Genomic DNA, 9,406 nt, shown 5'->3' with positions numbered 1-9,406 from the left:
ATGGCTACCCAGATCTGCACCCCGACCTTCTCTGCTGGGTCTGCCAAGGGCCTCTGTGGCACCACAGGAAGCTTCTCTCGGATCTCTTCCATCCACTCCATGAGCTCTTGCAGGGCCCCCAGTTTGGTTGGCACTGTGGGATCCATGTCCTCCTTCAGGACAGGCTTCTCTGGCCTTGGAAGCTGCTTGCCAGGCTCCTACCTGTCATCTGGGTGCCACTCCTCTGGCTTTGCTGGGAGCGGGGGCTGGTTCTGTGAGGGTGCCTTCAATGGCAACGAGAAGGCGACCATGCAGGTCCTGAATGACCGACTGGCCAACTACCTGGAGAAGGTGCGGCAGCTGGAGCAGGAGAATGCGCAGCTGGAGTGCCGCATCCGAGAGTGGTACGATAGTCAGATCCCATACATCTGCCCGGACTACCAGTCCTACTTCAAGACCGCTGAGGATTTGCAGCAGAAGGTAATAGGCCAGGTCCTTCCAGCCGGCCAGACAACTCCAGGAAGCTTTCCATTCTAAGACTCAGCCAGATGGGACTGAATCTTACAGAGCCTTCTTCCGGAAGGAGAGCTTTACTCTCTGGGACTTGGTTTGCTGGGGACCCAGGCTTCTCTGCTCATCTGTGTACCTTGTTACCAGCCATTCTTCAATTTGCTTCATTGTCTCAGCTTAGGGATGGAAGGCTCGTGTCCTTTGTCCCTGATTGGTGTAGTACTGTATCTGACACCTTCTTAGCTATTGGCTTACTTATTTTTCATCCTGGAGAGATGAGTATTACTATGCCTATCTAACTTAGGAGGTAGAATCTTGAGAGGCTTAGCAACTACAACTTGAGTGTGGGATCCAGAACCAGATACTATGTCTGCCTCACTCTGGTATAGCCTACTGGGCCAACTTGGAGGCTACAGAAGCCAAGACTGGTGGATCAGTGGTGTGGTATCCCTCCTGGGTGCCTCTCTCCCTCCATGCCTGGATATTTGGAGAGTGTCTGGTTTAAGAGGCATCTGTGAGCTGGGTTCCCCACCCCATACCTGTCACATTGCTGGGCCTTCTCCAGTTCAGAGAAAATCTCTTGTTTTTCAGATCCTGTTGACCAAGTCTGAGAACGCCAGGCTGATATTACAAATTGACAATGCCAAGCTGGCTGCTGATGACTTCCGGACCAAGTGAGTGGCCTGATCAGGAAATGTTTGATCAGTGTTCAAATCTGACCCCTACCTTTGGGAGCTGATGAGGTGGGAATAAAGCCAGATGCAGTTGTAAAAGGGAAGACATGGCAGAGGCCCTGGATCCCTCCTGGGGCACGAGAAAGGGCCACTGTGCTTCTGACGCCAAGTTAGCTATGGCACAGGGGTTTCCTGGCTGCAGACTTGGCAGGGTTCTGTGTATGTAGGTATGAGACGGAGTTGTCCCTGAGGCAGCTGGTAGAGGCTGACATCAATGGTCTACGCCGGATCCTGGATGAGCTGACCTTGTGTAAAGCTGACCTGGAGGCACAGGTTGAGTCCCTGAAGGAGGAGCTGATGTGCCTCAAGAGGAATCATGAAGAGGTGAGGTTGTTCCCACATGATCCCCAAAGTTCCCATCCAGCTGAGGAATCCCTGCTGGCCCTTGGGCTTATTATATGGCAGAAAATATGTGAAACACTTTACATCTGTCACACCTTCACCGTGAGTCTAAAGATGTAAAGTCACTTGCCTACACTCACACAGAGAGTATACCCTTACCCATGATGTTACAACTCTATTTGGATTATGGTGTCTGATAATAATTCTGTTTGCTTGGTGCTGTGCCATCCTCCAGATCCTTGGGGGGGGGTGGTTAGTATAGATAGAGCAGTGGAGTATGGGAGAGGAAACCCATGTTCATAAAGGTCAGCTCTTCCATCTCATAGTACCCAAGAGAGGGATGAGAGTTTGAACCCAGGTCAGTGAGCCTACCAAGCCAGCAACCTTTCCACAGCCTCATGCTATTTTACTTTTCCCCTGCAGGAAGTCAATATACTCCGTTCCCAGCTTGGGGACCGACTGAATGTGGAGGTGGATGCTGCTCCCCCAGTGGATCTCAACAAGATACTGGATGACATGCGGTGCCAGTATGAGACCCTGGTGGAGAATAACCGCAGAGATGTGGAGGCTTGGTTCAACACTCAGGTGAGGCTGGCAATCCAGGACTATAGGCTGCGGGTGGGATAAAGGAGGGACACTAACTAGGTCTGCCCCTGTTCCACATTCTCTGTAGACCGAGGAGCTGAACCAGCAGGTGGTGTCCAGCTCAGAGCAGCTGCAGTGCTGCCAGACGGAGATCATCGAGCTGAGGCGCACAGTCAACGCCCTGGAGATTGAGCTGCAGGCCCAGCAGAGCATGGTGGGTGGTCTCTGCCCCGGTAAAGGCTCTCTGACTTACTTGCATGCTATCACAGAGCCTAAACCACAACTGTGTGTGCAGATAGCAGGACAGCGAGTGTTTAGGTTGGAATTCCTTCCCCTCAATAGCTTTTCTTTCCCACTCTAGCGGAATTCTCTAGAATCTACTCTGGCTGAGACAGAGGCCCGCTATAGCTCCCAGCTGGGCCAGATGCAGTGCCTGATCACCAACGTGGAGTCCCAGCTGGCTGAGATTCGTTGTGACCTGGAGCGGCAGAACCATGAGTATCAGGTGTTGCTGGATGTCAAGGCCAGGCTGGAGTCAGAGATTGCCACCTACCGCCGCCTGCTGGAGGGCGAGGACTGCAAGTGAGTGATCCTGGGACCCCCAGAGCTGGGCTGGGAGAAGAGCTTGATAGAGCTGAGTTGTTTTTACAAAGATGAAGGTCACTGAGCTAAAACCATTGAAGATTCCTTCTGGTCCAGGTCTCTGGTAATGCTCAAGGGGGCAAGTTAAGCCAAGGTACAAGCCCATCTCTGGCTATGTTTTGGTGGAAGCTCCTAGTCTTCCTGCAGACCCAACATCCAATCCTTGAGGTCTCAGAATCATTGAAATGCTCTGATACCACTCACTGACATTGCTACTGTTTTCCAGGATACCCCTTCCCCCATTGGTCTAATGCTCTAATACCAAGTACATCTCATGTGATTTCATTTCTTCAGGCTTCCTGCCCATCCTTGTTCCACGGAATGCAAGCCTGCTGTAAGAGTTCCTTTCATCCCTTCTACCTGCACCCCAACTGTACCCTGCACCCCAGCTGGACCCTGCACCCCAGCTCCTCAAATTAGCACCCAGATCCGTACCATCACCGAGGAGATCAGAGATGGAAGGGTCATCTCCTCCAGGGAGCATGTGGTGCCCCGTGCAATGTGACCAGCCACTTGTGGGGCTTAGGCCACAGGAAGGAGGACGCCTTGTGGCTCTTGGCAGTTAAATGATCTTGCGCTTCCCTAGGACCCTCCTTGCTTAGCAGGTTTTTCTACTAAAATCCATCTATTGTTTCTGGTCTTAACTGTGCTTTTAACGCTGCAAAACCAGGTTCCCCTGGAAATATTCCCAATAAAGTGTTCTCTTAGCATAGCAAATCCGACTCTGGTTGATTCTGTTGATTCTTGAATGGTTAGAGTCCACGGGATATAGGGAAGTTGCAGAGTGATTAAAACGTTTTAGTATTGGAGATGCTTCAGGTTCTAGTCACTGACCTCCATCTCAATCTCAAAGGATGCTGGCCACTGATTCCTGATTAGCCTCCCCTGTGGCATCTACCCTGAAATAACCATGGAAAATGGAAACTAGAGAGGTTCCCACTCCCATCTTCTTCAGCAGTCCTGGGATCACTGGTCACCTCTCATTCCTTCCTGCATCCTCCTTTGCACAGCTCCTGTCTCCCTGCTTCCCAACATGGGTCAGTTCAATAGAGACGAGTCCTAGGACCAACTAGAGAGGACCAATCTCTGGTAACCCGGTGTGAGCCATGGAGGGGAGTTGGGGTGAACTGGAAGGTGAAGACAGGAGTCAGGCAAATCCATGTTCCCAACATGGGGGCATGGGAATAATAGAGGACCCTAGAGGGACAGATAGGGGCACTTTAAAGTTCTGTATTATCAAGACACACCTGTACTCTGTATTGTAGAATGGAGTTAGTACACAGATGTGAGTTTAGCATGGATGCATTTGTATGCATGTGAATGGTTTGTTTGCTCTAGTAACCCCCAGCTCAGATGCCCTGGGGCAGAGCACAAGGTTGATGATGGTGGATGCTCATTAGACTTAGAATCTCAGGAAGTCCTGAGCACAGACATCCACAGAATGAGGGAGGGTTACAGGGATGGTATCGGTACACATCGAAAGTCTCAGGAATGTACCTGACTGTCTAACCAGAGAGGTGAGCCCAAGCCCCAGAGTGATTGACAGCCTTTGTTCTCTCACCCAGTCCCACGTCCTATGAAGTTTCTGGCTGAAGATAAAACAAAAGGCAGTATTTTTTTTTAAAGTGATAGTAACCTATTACCTTTCCAGATCACCGTCTCTCCTAAGAAAGTACAGTAAAAATTTGATTCCTGTTTCTGCTCATTGGCCTTTGTGGTGACAGGCAGCAATTAATTTTCGTATTCCATTTGCAGGATGCACAAAATGGCAGGGACGGTGCTGTGCACGGGACAGCCATTTTGCTATGTGAAGCAGATCTCAGGGTGCTTGGGTTCTCCCGGGTGAGCTGAGCTGACTTGTGCATGGTGTTTAATTGGGACATTTGGACACCTGGATGATCACAGAAGCAGGGCCTATAAGTCAGAGGTGTCGTGCTGGTTTCTCGCCCACTTTCAGTTCAGAACACAAACCTAGCAGGGAATTTCCCAGACCACAGAGTAGTGAGTGACTGAGTCCTGGCAACACTCAGCCCTTCTGCCTTGACCTCTGGCTTCTTGATGCCAAGAGCACTGCCAGCGCCACCATTATTTGGTGACTAAACATGAAGAAGCTAGAGGTTTGGAAGAGGCACCTGGGAGAAGATGTTTACAGGCAGAATGGAGCATTTGACTGGGGTCAGTCTGCCACTCTATGGTATGTGCCCAGGCTTGCCCAGGGAATCCTTTAATCTCAACAGTCCCCAGCACTCAAAATGTGGCGCTCACCAGAGCGTCTGGATAAAAAGTTAGAGTCTTTGGGCTACACTCAAACAGCCCTGTGCGACTGTGAGCATTTGGTTTGTTTACATAGCATTGCTTCGATTCCTACTAAGTCCTTTAAAGCACCTGGGTTAGTGAAGGAAGCCCCTTGTATGCTCAACCCACACACCCTTAGCTGAAGCTATTGATGGACAGACTGCAATGTGACACTGCACAGCAATGGAAAATCCTAGGACTCCCCAGTGCTCTCAACTCCTCCATGACATCAGGGACGAGAAGATACACGTACATTCAGAGTGGTCAGTTTAGTCCCCGCTTTCTAGACACACTATCTGGTCCTTATGCCAGATACACAGACACTAATGTCTCAGTGAATAAACTAGAAAAGTAATTAACGAGGCTCTTCCCACCTCATGCAGCAAATCCTGTGCTAACACACTGGGGCTCATTCGGGGAGGAGCAGAGGTGTGGAATTTGCTGCACCAACAGTGGACAACAGGCACGGCTCTTAGGAAGCAACCATCCCATTGAAAACCTCCCTCTCTCATCCCCCGGATGAACCCTGTGAGAGAAAGAGCCAGGGCTGGGTAGGGCTTTGAGTCGTGAGCATGGGGCAAGCTTGTGGAGTGTTGGGGTGATCAGGGAAGGGTTCAGGGAAGATTTGGATTTGGTAGAAGCCTTCAAGAAAGAGGAGGGAAGGTAGAAGGTAGTTTGGAGTGTGGCTGAGTATGCCCGTGCCATGATCTGGGGATGGCAGGGAGTACATCTGGACCGAGTTCGGCGAGGGGAAGGTTATCAGGATGCTTGCTAAACAATGTTCTTGCAGTATGGGGTCCTGGACAGCTTTTAAATCTTTTTACTTTATTTTACTTTTTAAAAAGAGTTCTAAGAAAAAAGGGAGCAGCACAATTCATTAGCTCTTCATAGCACTGAAATATTGCTTGTTTTGTTTTTTAAATCAAATTATCGAAAACCATCTTATCAGGATTTTTCAGCCACACCTTTGAGTTGGCTCTCGGTGCCTGTCTCCCTTGAGCAGATGGCCTCTGTTTTCTTGGGGACCTGGCTTGTTGGGGCAGGTGCTGTTGGTCTTGGGGTTTTTGCCTCCTTATCTCTAAGGCTGGGACTAGCAGAAGGATGCCTTTGTCTCTTCTCCTAGTCAACCGTTCTTCCTTCTCTTCTTTTTTCTCCTTTCTATGATCTCTTCTTCTCAAAACCTTTTATTTCCTTATGTAACACAATCCACTCACCCACAGACACACTCACTCATGCACTCACTCACACACACTCACATACTCACACTTATACACGCACTCACACATTCACACTCACTCACATCTGCACTTGTACTCACATACTCACACTTACTCATACACACACATTCACCCTCACACACACTCACATCTGTACTCTTTCACACACACTCACATACATACTCACACACACTCATACAACACACACTCACATACTTACATTTACAGACACTTACACTCATTCACACACTCACACTCACATATGCACTTATTCACACATATGCACTCACACACAATCACACTCACATACTCACATTCATATTTAATACTTACACACACTCATACTCACTCATATACTCATACTCACACACTCACACACACACACTCAGAGACATCTAGAAGCACAGCAGTGTTTTGGACATTGTTAGCCCCCAGGACAGTCCAGTCCCTTGGGGAGACGGGGAGAGGGGGAGAAACACTAGACAGAGGGTAACAGTTCATAGAGAACAAAGGGACCCTCTCCTGGTCTCTGCCATTGCTTCTAGGCGTTGGTTGGTTGGGCACAGCAGGCCTGGAGAGGAGTGTATGCCCCAGTAAAAAGGAATGGCTGGAACTGAGCCCCCAGAGGCAGTGGGACAGGTCTGAGGACCAGAGTCACTGGAGGAACCGGGCTGTAGTCTCGTGGTAGAGCCTGTGTGGACCTTGCATAAACCATTGGCTTCCTGTGGGAGTTGGCACCCTCTATCCACACAGCATGTAGGTGGTGTGTGTGTGTGTGTGTGTGTGTGTGTGTGTGTGACTGGGTGACTTTGGTCAGACTCCTAAAGCAACTTACCTATCAGTCGGGTTATTGGTATGATAATCTCATGTCTCAGGAGGGTGTTGTGAGGACTAGGCCAGAGAATGTGTAAAAAGACTGAGCACAGGTTCTGAGTGCTCAGTGGGTAATGGGGGGGCCTGTTGTCATGGCCATTAATGAGGTAATTTGACAGAGTATCCAAAGCTGCCTACAGCACTTGGTCCCTATCTGGGCTGCTCAGAGGTATCCCCCGACCAGGGAAGCCATTTGACCTCTGAGGTTGAGCAGATACTTTGGGATTCCCAGAACTTTTTGCTGTGACTTCTTCGGGCCACATGGGCTTCAGAGTGGCCCTGATGAATCTAGAGAACAACCCAGGAAGCTGTGCCTCAGGAGGGGGATGGGTGAGAAATACAAACACCCCAGGAGGTTCGACCAGGCTCCCAGCTCAGCTGCATCTTTGCACTGAGGCGTGCAGTTCCAGGAAGGAGAGGCTGAGGCATTGGCATCCTAGGATTATGCTGGGTGGGGCTGCTCACACCGGATCCCAGGGTGTGGAAATGGTGCAGTGAATCATGGGAGTTCTATATGGGAGGCTTCCAAACTTATGCACCTGGCCCATAGGACAGTGAACTGTGTGCTTAGAATCTGTCCCCACTCCCAAATGATAGCTGCTAGGCATTACCGAATTCCAGTTCAACAAGGCTGCAGCTGTGGAGGGACTGGCAGCTGTCACTGGGAGCCCTTGCCTTGAGCAAGTGCTTTCTGAGCTTCTTCAAAGGTTCACTTAATGCTTAAGGCAACTCAGGGTGCAGGCATTCATATTTGTTCTCACCACAGGAAGACACAGAGGGACCCTGAGAAGTGAAATCAAATTGTTCATGGTGGGATGGAGATTTGAACCCATGGGTTCAGATGTCACCATGAGATCAGGCTGCCTACCTTTCCTGGGATCCCTGTGCATTCTACTCTGCCTCTTTTCTGTTTTTCATAGACACTCCATCCTAACTTGCAGCCTGGGACAGAATTCTAGGTTGTGGCAGCCACAAGCTGGAGGCTCTAAGCAAGCTCTTATTAGATCTGGTCTTTGCTGTGTTCTCCTCCAGGATGGGGGCTCTGAGCTCAGGTCTGTAGACAGAGCAGGTGAGAAGGCGCTGAGCACTAAGCCAGGCTCACCGCTGGTCTCAGCTTATTGTTGCTTCCTAATAGAAAGTGCTCTTAGAAGATCAACAGAATTCTAAACCACAGAACAGCTCAGCAGGCAGGTCTCACAGGCTCTCACCTGGTGTGATTCCATCCCCACTGATGTCTCTCTCCAGCCCTGGTTCCAGGTCTCTCCTGTCTACTACATACTGGACTAGTCAAATGTTTCATCAGACCTTCTAGGCATCAGGCCAGTCAGTTTTCAGTGTAGAGATGAGCCCATGAGGCTGAGGTTTCTTATACCTGCTGAGGAGATGAGTGAATCAGATACTCACCTTCTCCTCCACCAGTTCAGGCAACTAGGAGCAAAGCCTTCTCCATTTCTACTTGGGCTGGAAAAGACATGTTCTCCTAAGCCTGGCTCTAGCTGTCACCAGGAACTGACTTGGAATTATTTTGGCTAGAGCTGAAGCTATGTAATTAGAACAGAGCTCCTGGCAAGGAAGTAGGGGTGTGAGCCCGTGAAGGCTCTGTTGGGTTGAGAGTCACTAATGTCCCATCTTGTCCAGGACAAAAGGTCGTTCGTGTCACATTAAAACCATCTCAGTCCAGAGGAACCTGAAACAATATGTCAGCATGGCCACATCTTCTGGGCCTATTCAAGAGCCTTTTATGTTTGTCCAAGCTACAAGACCTCTGCCTTCTAGCCACTTTCAGCCTTGTCTACTCCCTCCCTCCCCACCCCTACTGTCCATCAAAGGAGACAAAGCTGGAGAAGGCAAAGACAGTGGTGAGACTCCCACACCTGCTTAACAAGGAGTGTGAAGTCTGGGTTCTGATGACGGGCCCCTTTGAAGAGCTAGTGCGGACTGGGCCTTCCCAGGATGTAGGGCTATGGGGCCCACTCATCCAACGGGGCTTCTGTTTTACGAGGCCAGGATATGTTCACAGGAAGCTAAATAACAGACTAATGAGAGGTTTTGATAGAAAGTAGAATTAACTTTAACGAGGAGAAAACACTTTGTAAGGGCCAACCAACGCCCACTGGGGCAGAAGTATAAAGTCAGGCTAGGGAGCAGATTCTCAGAGGTGTCTACTCTCAGAGACCCACTGCTGTCTACTCTCAGAGACCCACTGCTTACTTCTGGGTTGCTGTGGCC

General features: G+C 49.8%; 1 protein-coding gene across 1 annotated transcript; it reads left to right on the top strand.

Annotated features, from left to right (window-relative positions):
• KRT36 (keratin 36) lies at positions 1-3,297 on the top strand (the record flags this gene model as incomplete). The annotated part of the gene is made up of 7 exons (XM_080923713.1): positions 1-459; positions 1,081-1,163; positions 1,391-1,547; positions 1,989-2,150; positions 2,239-2,364; positions 2,512-2,732; positions 3,087-3,297. The coding sequence occupies 7 exons, from the start codon at positions 1-3 to the stop codon at positions 3,295-3,297; spliced, it is 1,419 nt and encodes a 472-aa protein (XP_080779839.1).
• Between the last annotated feature and the right edge of the window lie 6,109 nt (positions 3,298-9,406).

This window comes from Micromys minutus (genome assembly GCF_963924665.1).
Source record: "Micromys minutus genome assembly, chromosome: 10".
NCBI classification, from domain to species: Eukaryota; Metazoa; Chordata; class Mammalia; order Rodentia; family Muridae; genus Micromys; species Micromys minutus.
The sequence above is the reverse complement of the archived record's forward strand: the minus strand, read 5'-3'. Positions and strand labels throughout refer to the sequence as shown.